Below are 16,990 nucleotides of genomic sequence, written 5' to 3'. Positions count from 1 at the left end.
ACCTTGGACTTCCTCCAGCTCTGAGGGGTCATGGGCCCTGGGGGCCTCGGCCCCTTTTCTTGTGGTCCTGAGGGCGGGTGGGTACGCAGACACACAGGGGACATGGACACCAGCTTCCTGGGTCCTGAGATCAGTGGGGACAACTGTGCCTACTAGATGACCACCTGCCCCATACGAGACACCCAATGCTCGGGGCTACAGCCGACCCTTTTCTGCATGGAGTCAACGCTCTCCTCCTGTGGCGTGTTGGCTAGTGCCCTGCCTGACCCCAGCAGCGACAGCAGCGGACAGCCCCCGGCCCCCATGCCACTTCCCTGAGGCCCAGGTTCGAAAGAGACCCCGCAGGCCATCTGGGCACACCGAGCTCCACCCTACATGAGCTTGGCCACTGCCTGCCAGGGAGCAGGGCCAGCCCTTCAATGTCAGTCCTGGAGAACAGTACTTCAGAACTGGGCCCTACAGCAGAACGCCCCTGGGACCAACTCCCTGGAGCGCTGGCCTGGATGTGGCCCACGGGTGAGAAGGCCCAAAGGACCCCATGGTGCTTGGTCAAGGCGCACCCCTGCCAGAGTAGAGCGAGTTGACAAAATGGGGGAACAAGGACTGGCCCTGACCAAGCTCCCTGCCCTGGGGCCCACGGGCACCAGCCCCCAAGCCTGGTGTCTGCTGGCACCACATGCGAGCGTGGGTCGGGGACGTCACAGAGGGTCTGAAGCAAGCGGCCTCAGTGAGGCATCTGCCGGTCGGCAAAGGGTGAGGAGAGGGCAAGCTGGGGCTAGCAGTCTCGGGTCGGCTGAGCACCGGCACCCAGGCCAGGACCCCGGCGGGCCCTGGAACGAGTGGGAGCACCAGACCCACCACCTGTCTGTTCTTCCAGATAGAGTCGCTTCGCTGAGGTGGGCAACGCAGGCACTGGGGAAACACTGCCATCGACGGAGGCAGAGTCTCCCGATCCCTGTGAGCCTGTGCTGCAGAGGTTACTGGGTGGGTGGGGACCGGGACGATGGAAACACAGCCTCGTCAAAGGACCCCCCAGAATCCTAAGAGGAAGCCTGCTGGACACACGTGGGAACAGCGTGGGGCCCATTTTCAGCGTGGAGGGTCTGTTGCCCAGTAGTCTCTCCAGTTACTGTTTACGGGAAGGGTGGGCATCACGGCCCAGCTGCGGAGGAGACCCGACGAGACAGCCTTGCCCTTCCCAGCTGTCCTCAGCTGGTGGGTCGTGGTCGCTGCTGGTCTGTCCACCAGACCCCAGAGAGCTGGCACATTGAGAGATGTACAAATGTCAACCAAACCAAAGATGTCTCCAGCTGAGACCCTGCGTCATATCCTAGCAGCCCCTGGGGAAGAAGCTTATTACAGGAATAGCGCCATATCTTGGACCTAATATTCAGTAAGCCGTCCTGTTCTCCAGTTACCTATGGAGATTTCACTTGAAAATTAAATGATATTAAAAAATTAAGTGATGCAATACCAGCTCTTACCTAGTTTGGGTTTGGTTATGTATAATAGTAAGCTAATAAAATTAAGCCTTGTTTCACAGAAATAAGATATGTTTAATTTTTGTTTATTGACTTCAGAGAAAAACATCGATTTGTTGTTCCACTTATCTATGTGTTCTTTGGTGGATGCTTGTATGTGCCCTGATAGGGAATCGAACCCCCAACCTTGGTGTACCAAGACAATGCTCTAACCAACTGAGCTACCTGTCCAGGGAGAGTAATGTTATTTTATAAGAAAAATAACATCTTAGTTGAAAAACAACACAGAACGAAGGAACATGTCTGCTGGTGGGCACTGCGGAGGTCAAGGAGGTCGCAGACAGCCCCCCCTGCTGGCCCAGGCCTTCTCTGACGCACCTATAACCATGTGAGCCCTCAGCACCTTGCGGGGGTGCTGAGGGGTGGCAGTGCGGTGAGGTGGCAAGTCTGGGCTGCATGTGAACTCACCTAGTCACACGGGGCTCTGGTCACAGCCACCCTCCCTGCCTCAGACACAAGTGGCGTGCACGCCAGCCTTGGGACAGACCATGCTGCCGACAAAGTGCCGTGCAGGGAGCTGGCCAAGAGGGCTGAGGGGCTGTACGGTCACCTGGATGGGGCTCACCTGGAAGGCTGGCCCCCGGCTCCAGCACCTTCCACAGAGCAGCCCACCTGGAGACTGGCTCTAGGCTCTGAGCCAGGTGCTCCCCAACATGGCCTCACCTCTTTGGAAGACTGAGAAAATGTCATTTGTAAAGTGATGCCTCTTAAGAGACGGTACAAAAATGGTGAGAAATGCCACCAGGCTGACTTCCTCCTGGAACGCTCCCAGCTGTGGACACCCTTCCCTTGCCCAATTCTTCACAAGAACCCCACCACTCCCGCCACGCAGATCACTGAGCGCGCCTTGGCAGGGCCACTGCCATTCCCTTCTGTGGTGCGTGAGGCCGGTCCCCCGAGCAGATGAGCCAGATTTAGAAAAGTCCCTATGAGGCTGTAGGGCTCAGAGGAGAGGGGGCCCCTCCCGGGGGCTCGCTCTGGGCCATTCCTGAGCATCAGGGCCCTCCCAGCCCCAGACCTGCCCTCCGTAGTGGGCCTGGGGCCTTGGCTCCTGCTGTGAGCTGACCGTGGCCCTCTGCCAGCCCTGCCCACTGACAAGTCGCACTGAAAGTGGCACATTTCCCCACAGAGGCCACTGGGCCTGGCCACTATAAAGCAAAGTCACACGGAGAAATCAATCGCGCTCTCTCCAGACTTCTGGGAAAGACTCAGGCATGGCTGGCTGAGGGCTCCAAGAACTGTTCCCAGCAGGCAGACGCTTGGCCTGGGTGACCGCCTGTGGCTCTGAACCCTCTGCTCAGCAGGTCGGAGAGACGAAGCCCCCCTGTGTCCTCCCAAAGCCGTCCCAGCTTGAGTCCCTTCGGGGCATCTGCCCGTGCTGGCCTCCGCTGCAGGGGCGCTGAGGCCACTGGTCCAGAGCCACCTGCTTCTTTTCACAGACAGCCACACATGGAAGAACGGACTTACAATTTTTCAAGGTACAAACTATTTTTAAAAGATCAGAAGGATGCGTGTGTGTCTTTTGAACTTGCTGCCAACCTGGCAGTGTTTCGGGCTCACGGTGTGCACGGTGCTGAGGCAAAGCAGGGGCCCCGCCGTGGTGTGTCAGAGGGCGCAGTGTCTGCCTTGGCAGCTCCGAGTGGAAGGCAGGTGCCTACGCCAGCACTGGAAGCTCAGAGGGCAGCATAGGCAGGAAGATGCCATACCACTGGGAGGGGGTGCCCACCCAGAGGGAAGGCCTGGCCTGCCCTGCTCCAGGCTCAGACAGGTCATGAAACAGCAGGGATGGGACAATGATGCGGAAGCACCTGGGCCTGCAGGGACTCTGTCTCACCTTTACCTCCCACAGCCTCCAGGCCTGGGACGCGCAGTCCAGGCCTGGACATCTTGCCTTGAAGCACTCGGGCGGAGGTGCAGAGGGCCGCTCAGATCACTCACCTGCAGGGACAGTTCTCCCCTCCCTATGTGGAGGCCCCACGGTCCTTCTTGGGAAGCTCCTTCCGCACAGGAAAGGAGCCTTGGGCAGGACAACACGGTAGTGGTTCCAAGGCCCTGAGCAAACGGAAATCTCCCAGGAAAAGGCTCCATAGCAGCCGGGTGGCTTCCCTCCATCTCCCCGCTGCTGGCTGGAGGCCTAAAGAATGCTGGAGCCCAACACCCGGGACGCCAAGTCTGCCCAGCACAGCGGCCAGCCGGCAGCCAGCACGGCCTCGCGCTGCGGCTCGGCCGCAGTCAGTCCACCGTCCTTCCCCTGACTGGACGGGGCACAGGTGAGGGTCACACAAAACACCGCGTACCCCTGCCACTCAGGACAGACATTTCAGGCCAGGCTTCCAAGACACTCAGCAGCAGTAATAAGAGGCAGCAATTCCTGTGTCTGTCTGCCCTCTAAACGTTAGGAAGGCTCTTAATTTTACAGCAGGTAAAAGCTCTTCCTTCTTGGCTCCAACCATTGAGATTTCATAAAGCTTACACATCAAAGTGACCGCTGAAAATTATCTGCACTTACAAGTCACCCACGTGCCGTATTTAATGTCAGCATGCGGGGCAACCACAGCGGAGCTCGGAGTGCCAGGCGTGCAGTGAGTCTCCAGCTGTGACAGTGGGCACAGCAAAAACCAAGACAGGGAACAGATGTGATTTTCTTAAAATTACAAAGGGACACACTGGTGTCAGAGCCCCGTTAATTACTGCAGCACTTCAGAACTTAATTTACCAACATTTCATTTTAGGAAGGCTCTTTATAAAATTTATTCAAGTTGTCAAGAAGTGAGGTGAAAATATGAAAAAACAATATACGTGTAAGTAATTTTTGATATTCACTAAAAGTAAATATGCAATTTTATACAGTGTCACTTAACATATCAATCTTTAATAAACTTAGGTATACAGAAATAAAAACGCAAGCATACTTTCTCGTACACTTTCAATTGCGAGACAGAGATTCGAATGTGACGCAGTTCCTGTGACACAAGGGGCAAGCCGACACCCACGGGGTTCCTTCCACGAGGGCGAATTCACACCTGTCAGGCGGGCTCTGGGCTTTCAGGGAGCCCCGGACTTTGGCTCCTGACTGCCGAGCCCTGAGCCCTGTGATGACAGGCTCCCCGGCAGGCCCCAGGTTCCTCACAGGCACGCACAGGCTCCCGGCTGAGGAAGAGGAGCCCCACTGGGCACAAGGGGACCGTACAGCCAGAAGCCCACAGATTCCCCTGGGCCACCCACACTGGTGCCCTCAACCAAGTGCTCCCGCATCTTTCCTGCAAATCCCGAAGTCAAACTCTGCTTCTAGCCCCTCTTCAGACAGGGCACAGAATGGGGCCCTGGAGCCCCAGCCGGCCTTCCCCAGCCCCTCCTGACAGGCGGCTTCCCTCACACTTTGAGCTTCGCCAACAAAGAGATCACACGCTCCCTCCCAGGCAGAGGTGACCAGAACCTGGAACACAGGTGCAGCCCCCGGACCTAAAGGCTTCACCAACTCCAGTGCAAATGCCATACCTGACGATTTCTTACCAGCTCAGGAAGTGCCCCCAGGAGGGGAGGAGCCTGGGAGAAATGGCTGCCAGGCTATCTGCCGTCTCGGGCTCGGCTGTGAAGCCACCCAGTGGAGCCCAACACGAGTCCCCTGGGAGGGACATGTGCACACGCCACAGAAACTGCGAGTGTCTGCATGTTTGCTTCCTCCTGGTTCCTGCACGCGTCCACTCCTCCGCCCTCAAACATACACCCTGAGTCCCGAGCCAGTGCCTCACAGAACACTCCAAAAACGCCAGAAGGGTCAAGCAGCACAAAAGACAAAATTAAGACTCTTAGCTACTGTTTAAGTAACTGCAGGACCTAGAGTCACTGGTTATTTGAAAAGCGGCTGCCTGCTCCCTCTTACACACGTGCCGCCCCTGTAAAAGGCCAGGCTTTCCCCAGGCCCCGTCCCCAGCCGTGTCAGGTGAGTCCCCGGCCCTGCCTGGCCAGTGGGTTTAGAGCTGCTCACTGAGGCCCAGCTGTCGGGAGCACAGGCGGCACACAGGCCGGGAGGGCACGGGGTCCGTGCCACCCCAGCTCTGCTCCTGTCTGTGCTTCTCACCGTCACTCCAGTGCAGGATGGAGAAGCTGCGTGGACCGAGAAGCGGCCTCCTCTGGCCCACAGCTCGGCTTCGAGAGGGCTGGTCTGAAAAGACATTTCTGCTCAAGCTAATGTTCAAGCTGAACACTCTGAAAAATTTCAATGACGAAGCGTAAGGTTAGAAGAGAACACCAGGAAAATGCTCCCCAGGTTCCTTTTGGTGCCCCCCCCACCCACAGCCAGTGCGACCTGAGCTCCTGCTCCTAGCTCCCTTCCTCTCCCCCAGGGCCGCAGGAGCCAGTAGGCAGGAGCCATCGCCCTCCTCGCAGCTCAGCCCTTGGAGAACACCTTGCGCTCTGTCCTCCTGACTGCAGGCCAAGCACTCTACTGGCTGGCTGCTCCCCGGGTGGTGTCAGGGAGCCAGCCTGGGCCTTCCCAGCACCCAACCCCCAGCAGGGGCCCCAGCAGAGAGAGGACACTCCCCCCGCCAGAAGGTGAAAGAGCAAGGCTGTGACCAAGCCCCACACCTCAGAGCTTGTTTTTTAAGTAAACAGTTAACACCCCCTACCTGCCCTACCTCCCGCACTGCCTGCCTCTCTGGTAGGTCGCCTGTCAGTGTCACGTGTGTGTCACACAGTGGACTGCGCGAGAGCTACGAGGGCACTGCAGCTGCCCCGTGAGGGCCACTTACCTGGGAGCCGCCACTCTCCACCCAGGCCAAGTGCAAAGTCTTGAATTTGGAAACTGGGCACTCAAGGCCTCAGAAGCGGCTGGAAGGGAACTGCTGTGACAGCGGGCGCACAGCTGCGTGTGCAGGGCTGCTCGCTGTCTCTCCCTCTGACGGCCCAGCAGAGCCTGTAAAGCCAAACGCCCACCGGCTGCTGTCCCTGCTGCCTCAGCGCGGTCAGCGTGTAGGAACAAAGGACCCTGTTTTACTGGCAGACAGGACGGGAACAGGGCACCATCCGAACTAAGGAGCCTGGTGGTGGAGCGGGGAGCAGGCCCAAGAGAGGCCAGGCCTTCGGGGCGCATTGCACTGGGGGCTTGGAGCTGCTGCCCCATCAGCCAGGGTCCCCCACAGCTCTCTGACCATTCAGGTCTTCACCTGGCTGAGCCACATTCACTACGCAAACCAGCATACGTCATCAGTATCTCTATATTTAATTACAAAAGTGTGCAAAACAAAACAAACCTAATTGACCAAAATAAGTTAACAAACAGGATAACCATCATCTTGACATAAAACACACAGCTCAGAGAGCCATCCATTTCGTGTGAAAACCGGGATTAGACACTCCTCCACCGCTGGCAAGGGTCCTACAGACTCCGGATCCAACACTGTGGTTTCCCACGGGTATGACACTGGACGGGGGGCGGGGAGGGGAGTCCACACCCTGCCCCCAACCACCACAGGCCCTGGGCCTGGGGTGAGGACAGAGCCCGAGGGCCAGGCCAGCACTGGTGACCCAAGAACAATCCCTGAACCACCCCTGGATGCCTGCACCGGCAGCAAGACCAGGGGACCTGCACCCAGGCTCCCCCTCCGGGGTGAAACCAGCCAGGACCTTGGGGTCTGTCAGTCCGTACAAACAAAGCTGGGGAGGGCCTATAGCCATGTGCCTTTTTGACCAAATCCTCCCCCGCAAGAAACAAAAACCCCCCACAAAACCTGCCCCAAAACAAAAGAAAATAAAACCACCTTTTCCTCGTTGGAAAAAAGCATAAGCAAAGTGTGTGGGACGTAACGGTCTTGGCTTATGTGGCAGAGGCACTTCGGACGCCTGCAGGGGCCTCGGCCCGCGGCTCCTGTGAACCATGCAGCTCCGAGGAACGTGGGTGTTTGTTCCGTGCACAGAATCTCAATCAAAGTGGTACAAACTGCTTCTTTGAAAAAAGATGTTTATTAAACAATTTTAATTGTCATAAAATGACTAAAATGGGTTTTAAAAATTAAGGCTCTTCTCTTTCTGTGGATTGCCAGAACAATGTAAAAATAATATCAATCAACCCTGCTGAACGCTTTGTTCCTAAAGTTAAATTTCATAGGTTCCTAAACACTTTATGATTAAGATAAAAAAACTTGACTAGAAATGGCGACCAGCGGCCGTCGGGCCGCACACGCGCGCTCGCCAGGCGCACGCAGCTCTAACTGAGGATGTAAGCGAAGGTGCTCCGGGTGAAGCGGACACTGTAACTGTCGCCCTCACGTCCTTGTTCCCACACTGCCATGATTTCCCTAAAACCAAAGAGTCTACGACAGGAGCACTAACCTCGGGACTCTATTCACTCCCAGGAGGGTGACTGACTTGGCTGGCAATTAGTTGGATTATATTTTTTTAAACGTCCTAAGGTGAATTATCAAATGATTCAGAATTACATGGCATGCAGTATCCAAAATTATGGCTCTGATGCATTTAGATTTACATTAAGAAGAAGTGTCATTCATCCATGGTACACCCGCCCCGCCCGCAGGAAAAAGTTGCTACCCACCGAGTCTCCGTACGGTGCAGCGTTAAGGGTTCAAGCTGACCCCCTTCCCAGGCCTCCCCCATGTGCAAACAAACCCCTCCTGACAGGCAGTGACCACACAGTCTTCAAGGAAAATCAGCACGGTCAGGCGTTCGTGTGCTATCTTTTTACAGATGAGCGGCTCTAACAAGGGCACGTCTTCCATCCGAGGACACAGAGGTGTCCCCAGGGTCTTGGCTGGGTCCGTCCTGGTTCTGGGAACCAGGTTCAGTCTGTCGCTGCTCTTGCTGGAGACGTGCCCCATGCTGTGGTTCCGTTTGTGGTCTTTCTCATGGTGCCGGTCCTTCCGGTCATGCAGGGAGAGTGTTGCGAACTTGCTGACCCCAGATGCGATGGCCCCGTCGGCGACGCTGCTCTTGCTGCCGGCGCTGGAGACGGTGGAATGTGGGAGGCTGTTGGACCGTGGCAGAGGGGGGGGTGCCGAGCTGCCGGGTGTTGTGACACTGTTCCCGGTGCTCCCAGCCGGAGGGCTAGTGGCGTTCATGACATTTGTGTGTGTCCGCGCCCTCGACAGGGGTTGGTGAGGGAAAAGGATGTCTTCCGTGAGGTCCCACAAGCAGAGCTGCGTGTCCTGGCCCACGGAGCCGAATCGGTACGTAACGCTGACAGGGCGGCTCTCTGTGGAGTTCCGTTTGGACAGCCTGGACTGGGTACTGTTTGCTCGGTCTCTACCAAAGTGGAGCAGGTCCTGGAAGTCCTCGTCGCTGCCACTGAACTCCATGGGGTCTCCTTCTTCTACACTGGTGGTATAGGGGTCAAACGCCACCACACTGACCCAGGACTTGTGCCCGTGGCCTCGCGCTATGACTCGGCCGTCTACGAAAGACCAGACCGTCACCAGGTCGTCCTCGCCCCCTGTCACGAGGTACTTGCCGTCCGGGCTCCAGCACACGCACAGCAAGCCTCCAAAGTAGCTTTTCATCGTGCCGTGCAGCTCCACAGAGTCAAAGTTGAACACCCGCAGAAACCCGTCCTGGCTCACGCACGCCAAGAACTTGCCATCTGGGGAGAAAGCAAACTCGTTGAGGGCCCCCTCGCCCACCGTCCACTTGAGGAGAGGGTTCCTCGTGGATTTGCTCTTGCAAGTGTGCACGGCGAAGCTCTCGCCCTGCTTCAGGAGCTGGTAGTGGGGGGCTGTGGTGCCACAAGTGTGCTCCACATTATACAGGTACATGTTCCCACTTGCATGGGCTACTAGGAAAAGGCTTTCCGAGCCGGGAACCCATTTGACACAGGTTACTCGTGACTTGTCTATTAGTCTCTGTGAAGACAAAGGAGAACACGTTATCACAATGGGAAGCTTGGCGGTCTCTGTCCCAGCAGAAAGCCGGGCTGCTGCTGGGTGACGGGATGAGTCCCCGGGCACAACGCTCTCCTGCGGCCGGTCTGGCCAGCGAAGAGCACTCTGGACACGTGTGTGATAACGGTCACGACCGCCCCCAGTGTGAGGCCCCAGGATGCACTGGACAGGGAGGGCCCCGAGCACTGCCCTCTCTCCCGGCCAACAGGGTCCGGGCCTGTCAGTCCCCACGCTGGGGCAGCTACGCCTCCCGGTTCCTGCACTTTCTCGTCACCGTCAGTCACGTGCAGACCTCACCGGTCCCTGCGTGGGCTGTTCCTAAGTGGGGAGGCCCCTGTCGGCCGCTCACAGGACTTCAACATGGCCCTGGAGCAGGGAGCTCTCCTCCTGGCCTGCACCCTGCGGCCCCTCCGCAGGCCATCCTTCCATGTCTCCTTTGGAGCAGGCAGTGCTGAGAGAGAGATAGGGGACTCACTCAATACAGGCCCATCAACGTCACTCCACCCCATGCTAACTGTGGGCACCCTGACTGCCTACGTCTCTCACAGGCACAGACTAGGGAAGTCTTCCCTCTAAACCAAAAAAACAAAAGGCCAAAAGTAAAATCCACCCAAAGGCACCAGCGCCTTCCATGATGGCCAACCTTGCCAAGGCCACGGCATGGTGGCCTCCACAGGCTGGCCCTCTCGAGGCTGCCTGGTCCCCAAATCATACCAGCAGAGACCATCCTTAAGTCCCCAAGTTCTCCTCAGACACTCCAATTGCCAAACATCCCCCACTGCCGGTGCTTCACCTAAGTGGACGGGGCTCCTGAACCCCGCTGCATGCAGGGCGCCTTCCCTCCTCAGCACAGCGGTGTGCATCTGCTGTGCACACTGCACTTTCACTGAAAATGAAACATCTGAGTCGTTTCCAAGAGATCAGTGACCACACAAGCTGTTGCGAAAAATCAGACCCCAGAAGGTAAGTGGCCAGTAAACCCCCAGCTGGAGAGGAGTGGGGGACCTGACGGTGTATAGCAGGTAGGCCTGGGGGCCTGGGGGCTGCGGGCTGGGCAAAGGTTAGTCAACAGCAGGGGTCGTGGCTTGCCGCTCCACAGTGCCACAGCCACAGGACAGCATGGCTGGCCCTCACTTTAACAGAGACAAGGCAAGAAGCCTTGGGACCAGAGCTCACATTTTAATCCCCTGCCTGCCTAGTGACTGACCTCTACAAAGGTGACTGGCCTGCCAGCCCAGGTCTAAGGGTCACCTCGCTCACCCTCCATGGGGGGTCCGGTCAGGCGGCTACGAAAGCAGACCCGGGCCTCCTTCCGGTACCGTGGCTCTCAGTCCTACACCCCCCACATCACCACAACCAAGTCACACCCACTCTCCTGAGACCACTCCACCATTACACGTGTGAACATTACATGTTCAGGACAGACACAGAAACTTCCAGCACCACAGTGAGCAGGAAGTCTTGTTTCTGGCTTAAAGAAACACAATGCAATCCCTTAGAACGTGCACCTGCGGCACTGCCAGGTGCCAACGGCAGTGCGCTGCGACTCTGAGGGGTGAAGAGCCACCACACACCACGATGAAGTCAGCAAGGCCAGTGCTCCGGGGACAGAGCGCACAGACACGGGGCACCGAGACCGCTCCAGGCGGACACGTAGGGGCACCCCACAGACAGAAGCCCTGCCCACACATTCAGCACCGGGAACTGGCACACGGCGTAAGCACCCGCAAACCAAACCGCGGGTTCCTCCTTGTTCCACACCATTGGTGTCCCCTGCCTGGTCAGGTGCTCCAGCACAGGGACAAGTATGGGTCACCTGGGGGTGTCGAAGTCTCACCCACATTGGGGCACACGCAGCCACGTCAGGACAGCAGCATAACATCTAGCCCGAGGCCCTCCTCTGCGTGCCAGGCCACGCACAAGCTCTGCACATGCTCCTTAATCTTTGCAAAAACCCTGCAAGGCCCGCGTTCATTTGTTTTGGACAGGTAACACATTCCAAGCTGAAACAAAGTGTACAGGAGGAAGCCTCAGTAGCACTGCCCCCAGGCACTGCAGTGCCATCCCTCAAGGGCAAGGCGGCCACACCCACCCTGGTGTCTCACACCAGAGCGCACACCGAGCTCTCGGCCAGGAGGATGTCAGCACGGCCAGAGAGACGGCCCGTTCCTCTCCCTGCACAGAGCACACAGTGATTCGAACACCTGTAGTGTGAGAGCCTCGCTGGCAGACAAGGAGGCAGCCGCCAACAACCCGCACCCACAGCAATTTCCACGTGTATGGACACACCTGCAGGGTGAGTCCCAGTGCAGGAGCTAGGTGGAAAGGTATATGCCTTTATAATTCGTGTCGGTATTAAAAAATCACCTTCCGTGGAGGATGCAATTCTGTCCACATCAGCAATGTTAACGGGTGTCGGTTTCCCTGGAGGAAGGCAGGTATCACTGCCATCTCACCCACTGGGAACAGGCTCAGCGAGGTCGGGAAACTGGCCTGAAGTCCCAGTCACGCCCCCACCCCCAACCCATGCACAGCAGGCCTCCCACATCCAAGGAGGTGACTGAGTACAGGTGGAAACAGCTGAACAAAACGCTCTGTGGTTGCTCACCGCGTGGACCGTGTCGCCCGGCCTGCAGGGGTTGCTGGCTGCGTCTGTACCGGGACGTGGAGTTGTCTTGTCACCATTCCCTACACCAAACGGCACAGCGACGACTGACGCAGCCTGTGCACCATGCTAGGTGTTACAAGGAACCTAGCGGGGACCTCATGTCTGTGGGAGGTGTGCGTGGGCTGCACGCCCATTCCACACCACTTGACGTAAGGGGCCCGAGTGTCCGAGGAACTTGGTAACTGAGTGAGGTCCAGGAACCAATGCCCCACAGATCCCAAGAGATGACTGTACTCATGTATCCATTCACAGAGCCGTCCCTCCGCTCCTTACTGGATGCAAACCCCAGGCCAGGCACTGAAGCAGTGCTGACTGAACCGATACCCTCTTTGTGTGACATTTGCCTTCTAGAGGGGTGAGCAGCCAGGGAAATTCACAAATCTCAGGGAGAACCAACCACGGGGTAGGGGTGGGGCGACAAAGCGCAGGCTGGAGGTGCTGCAGTGATTTCAGGCTCAAACAGGAGGCCCAGAAAGGCCTTTCCGGGGCAGTGAGGAGGGCTGTGTGCAGATGGGACAGTGGCAGGCAGCAGGCTGAGAGGACGCGGGCAAGGCGTCCTGCGTAGGGAACAGCTCCTACAAGGATTCCAAGGAAGCAGGCACTGGATACCCGGAGAGACAGAAGGGACCAGCATAGGAGCCCCTGGGCGAGAGGACCGCGCCCCTGTCCTGGCTGGAGCACCTGAACAGGGGCAGAGAATCAGGTCTGGAATTGTGAGCTCAGTCTCGGGGCCCTGCAGTCCCAGGCTAAGCGGCTCAGGTTGAAGCCCTGTGCTGTCCAACTCCTTGGCCCCAGGCACCTGAAATGTCCCTGGCCTTTAGTGACCTGTGCAGAGTGTGAACACGTGGGACTCTGCAGACTAGAACATGATGGAAGCTGGAGTACCCGCGTTCATGTCGACTCCACTGCATGTTGAAATCGTATTTTGGTTATGTTGGATAAAAGAAAATCTCACTCTCGCCTACGTTTCACTGATGGACTGTGGCCAGGAGAAGAGTTAAAACTGCCCAGGTGGCTGACACCTGCCCTATGGGAGGTCTGTAGCACACAGCGGGGTGCCAGGCCTCCTGAAGAGAAACCACCAGACGGGGATCCCTGCAGTCTCACAACATGGAAGGTGGCAGTGGAGTGGAACCAGTTAAGAGCCAGGACAATGGTCTGCGGCTGTGAAACTTGACTTGTGGCTGGGTGGCAGGCCTTGTGGTGAGGAGGCAGTGGAGGAAGGGGCGATGGGAGTCCATCGTTCCGAGCCTGAGTGATGGGCAGGCAGTGACAGAAAAGGACAGGGCGAGGTGACTGAGCTGGGGAGAAATCCAAGCGCCCTCACCTCGTGGGCAGCTGATGAAAGGGAGTGGAAGACGAAGCACAGCCAAGAGCCAGATCTCTGGCATCCTGACAGCTCCAACGAAGAAGGGGGAACAAGGAAGAAAATGAGAGTGAGACTCTAAATCCCCACTTACAAGGAGCAGGAGAAAAAGCAGAGAAAAGGGCCCAGAAATCCATGAGGAGAGGGCAGGGTGGAGAAGCCAGGAGCTCTGCTCTGGGCATCAAAATGTCCCTTGGTCAGGGGACTGGATGAGAGTCTTAGAGAGGGAGTGCCCCAGGTGGGCAGGTAGGCAGGTAGGCAGGCCGGGAAGCAAGTCTGGGCTTAGGAGGAGGCCAGGGAGGGATCTGAAGGAGGGAGAAGTAGAGGGGAGGACAGCCATGGGAAGGAGCCCTGCAAGGTGTGGGGACACAGGGCAGGGAGGGGCTGGGGGGCAGCGGGAGAGACGGAGCAGCTGAGACCTCTGTGAGGTCACGGCACAGCCACTGGGCTTTCCAATCAGGAGAGTCAAATCCCAAAATGCCGCAAGGCCTGTTTCTATAATCACTTTCATAAAAACCAAAAACAAGATCTGGACCTTTCTGTACCAACGCCGCCCCTTCGGGGGGGGGGGCCCCACGCCCACACCTCCCCCCAGCCTTCAGCCATGGCCCCCTGCACCCTGCTCTGAGTACCGCAGAAACTGCCCCCCTTCGGACAGGAACCCCGCAAGGACCGCACGTGCGCCCGCACCACCAATACTGACGACATGGGCAGAGAAGACTCGACCACACTGAACCCGTCAAAAGGAAGCAAGAACAAAACCTGAGACCACACTGAAGCGTCACCACTGCGCAAAGCTTTCCGAAACACTAGGTTTCCTTCTCTTTCACTGTGACGACATGACGAGCAGGAAGAAGTTATTTTGGGAGGAGTGAGTATGCATTTTTAAATGTAGCTATTAATCTATAACAAAAGAAACTAAAGCAAACAATTCAAAACCCACAGCAGCTGGAAAAGCCAATAATGCAACCACCAGCAGAACCAGCACTGCGGGGCAGTGCGGGGCAGTGCGGGGCAGTGCCGGGCAGTGCGGGGCAGCGGCTTCCCGCGGGCGCCAGGAGGAGAGGCGACTCCACAGCCAGGGACGAGAGGAGCAGATGTCACTTTCACCAATGCTAAAACTTTAAGGAGTACAACATTATCTGCTCATTTCCTTCCATTGGTTAAAAAAGGCAACAACAAAAAATTACCAGGATGCACAGAACTGCTCTTCTGTGACAGAACTGGACAGAATACGGCCCCACCCCCACCCCAGGGCACAGGCACAGGAGGAGCCCGTAGCTGGTGCGGTGAAAGAATTCAAAGCCTTGGGCTGGCAACAGGGACCAGAAGCCAGGTCTCCTCCATGCCCTTGAGTGGGACTTGAGCTGAAGAGGCTACTCGAAGAGCTGGCCCCGGCCCCAAACCTGTGACAAGGAGAGCGAAAGTCAAGGACAGAGTGTCTCATCACAGGTCAGTCATGAAAGAAGCCAAGATGACGAGTTCTTTTTAGATTTTACATCTTACCCAATAATCACAACATACTGGAAAATCCTCTGAAGTTCCTATTCTATGGCTACTACTCTGAGATAATGAGTTTGTATAAAAATGAACAAGGCTGTTTATCATCATACAGGAACGGGCCCTGTAACCTCTCCTCCCCAACACACCATAACCACTAGACATAAGAAGTGAACCCCTCCCCCCTCGGAGTGCCACACTCAAGGCCAGAGGCTGACAGGCCACCCTCCTGTCCAGGGAGCTCTCCCCATGGGTGGCTCCACGGTCTGGCCACCTGTCCGAGGTGCTCAGGTCCCCACCCCTTCACAGAGGCCCAGGGGTTCTACCGCCAGCTCTCACCGAGGGAGGCCAGAAAAGACTGGGTACTTCCTTCCCCCTGGGCCGACATGGGCCCAGCAGCCCAGATCTCCAGGGGACTGGGACTGTCAGGAGCAGTCAACTGCTCAGCGGCCAGACTGGGAGGTGAAGGCCGCAGCACCTCTGCTGGAAGATGTGAACCTTAGTCTTACAAAGAAATAAAGCTAACAGTAAGCACTGCGAGTTACAGGTGATGTTCTCCCTCTTCTTGGTACTTCTCTAGGCCCCAGTGTTTTTATAAGCAGGCGTTTTAATTTCTTTTATTTTTTAATTCATGGGGGAAAGTTAAGATACACTCGATTCATTCCCACATAGAACTTCCCATCTACCTTTAACCTCAGGTGGCTTTTCGGAACCCACAGAACCACGTCAGGCGCTTGCCCAAATACACGCTGTGTTCTCGCGCACCAGGCACCTCCAGAAAGGAGGCAACGGTCAGAATAGTCATTACTGGGGCATGTGTGTGCTCCGCACCTGTGCTACGGCAGCCGAGAGAGCTCTGGTGAGACAGACAGAAGGACCGACAGATCGACACCACGGTCGTGATGAGCAGCCCCATCCTCAGCCTCACGCCTGTGGGTTCTGCCTGGCTGCCCACTCTTACCTTGTCATCCTGGAAAATTGATTCTATTTCTCCTTCAAGAATGCCAGTATCTTGTCTCCCAAGAAGTTGAGTCTCCCCCTTTGCTGGAACCTGACCCAGCACTCACCAGGGCCCACACTCCCGGCCATGCGCTAGCATCTTGCCTGCACCCCGTGCACAGGAGGGTGTCGAGGAGGACAGCCAGTGACAGGCCCCTCAGCCAGCAGTCAGAGGCAGGGCACCTGGTGCTGCACCCCTGGCTGAGCCCGCCCCTTCTCGGTGATCAGCTGACTGCTCTAGGAGCGCCTTCGGAGACAGGACAGCACACTGGCCAGGCTCTCAGAGACAAGCAGGCTGGGCCCCGGCCCTGTGGCTGCTCCTACCACACTTTCCCCACAGACCCTCCTTCCAGCCTCAGGGATGGGACTGCTAGTTACACGCTGACAGCCCCCTCACGCTCGCCTCCCCCGGCCTGTCCCGGTTAACAAGCTCCGAGGGGCCACTGATCTCTCCTTCCATCCCCTACACACACTCCTTCCCTCTCCTAGCCAGTGCGGTCCAGTGATCACCAGGAACCCATGGTCTGCTCCTCTCTCCCCCTCTCCCTTCCTGATTCAGCTCCAAGCAGCAGCCAGGGTGATTTCAAAAGTGCCACCCGACTGCCTCATGCTCCTGCTCCCTTCTAGGGGACCTGCCAGCTTGGGCGAAGACACAGCCCTATGCCTGACACCGAGTGGCACGGCCCCCAGTTCACGCCACTCTCCCCGGGCACGTTGTCCTTTCTCAGCTCTCTCGGCCTCAAGTTCTTTCCCAGCCCCGAGCCTGAACCTACTACCCTTCCTGCTGGAGCCCCGGTTCCTTACCTGGTTGGCTGCCTCCTCCCAGAGGCTCAGTGTAAAGCACACCACTCCCTCCGAGGAGCTCCCCTCCCCGGTTAAGGCCTCCACGTTTCTCTCGCAGGCCCACTGTCTCCTTTCACATTGGACGTGGCCATTTGCAATGCGTGGGTGTGAGTGTGTGTTGCAGGGTAGGGGTCGTCTGCCACTGCAGGCCCAGTGCAAGGCACATGGCAGGTAATTGAGGTCT

At 57.2% G+C, this 16,990-nt stretch overlaps 1 protein-coding gene across 12 annotated transcripts in view; it reads right to left on the bottom strand.

Moving 5' to 3' along the window:
* Positions 1-7,483: 7,483 nt before the first annotated feature.
* WDR20 (WD repeat domain 20) overlaps positions 7,484-16,990 on the bottom strand; it is a 48,928-nt gene continuing 39,421 nt past the window's right edge. For 5 of the 12 annotated variants that reach the window (XR_011651455.1, XM_024568529.4, XM_024568522.4 and 2 more), the window contains one exon: positions 7,484-9,391. Coding sequence is in view for 10 of the 12 variants with exons in the window: in XM_024568529.4 (XP_024424297.1) it covers positions 8,114-9,391 (1,278 nt within the window). In the remaining 2 variants the exon portion in view is untranslated. The remainder of the gene's footprint in view (positions 9,392-16,990) is intronic. The other 7 variants (XM_071222086.1, XM_071222087.1, XM_045202147.3 and 4 more) reach the window with 4 other exon arrangements.

This window comes from Desmodus rotundus, chromosome 7, assembly GCF_022682495.2.
Source record: "Desmodus rotundus isolate HL8 chromosome 7, HLdesRot8A.1, whole genome shotgun sequence".
In the NCBI taxonomy this organism is placed as follows: domain Eukaryota; kingdom Metazoa; phylum Chordata; class Mammalia; order Chiroptera; family Phyllostomidae; genus Desmodus; species Desmodus rotundus.
This window is presented reverse-complemented; position numbering and strand designations above follow the sequence as displayed.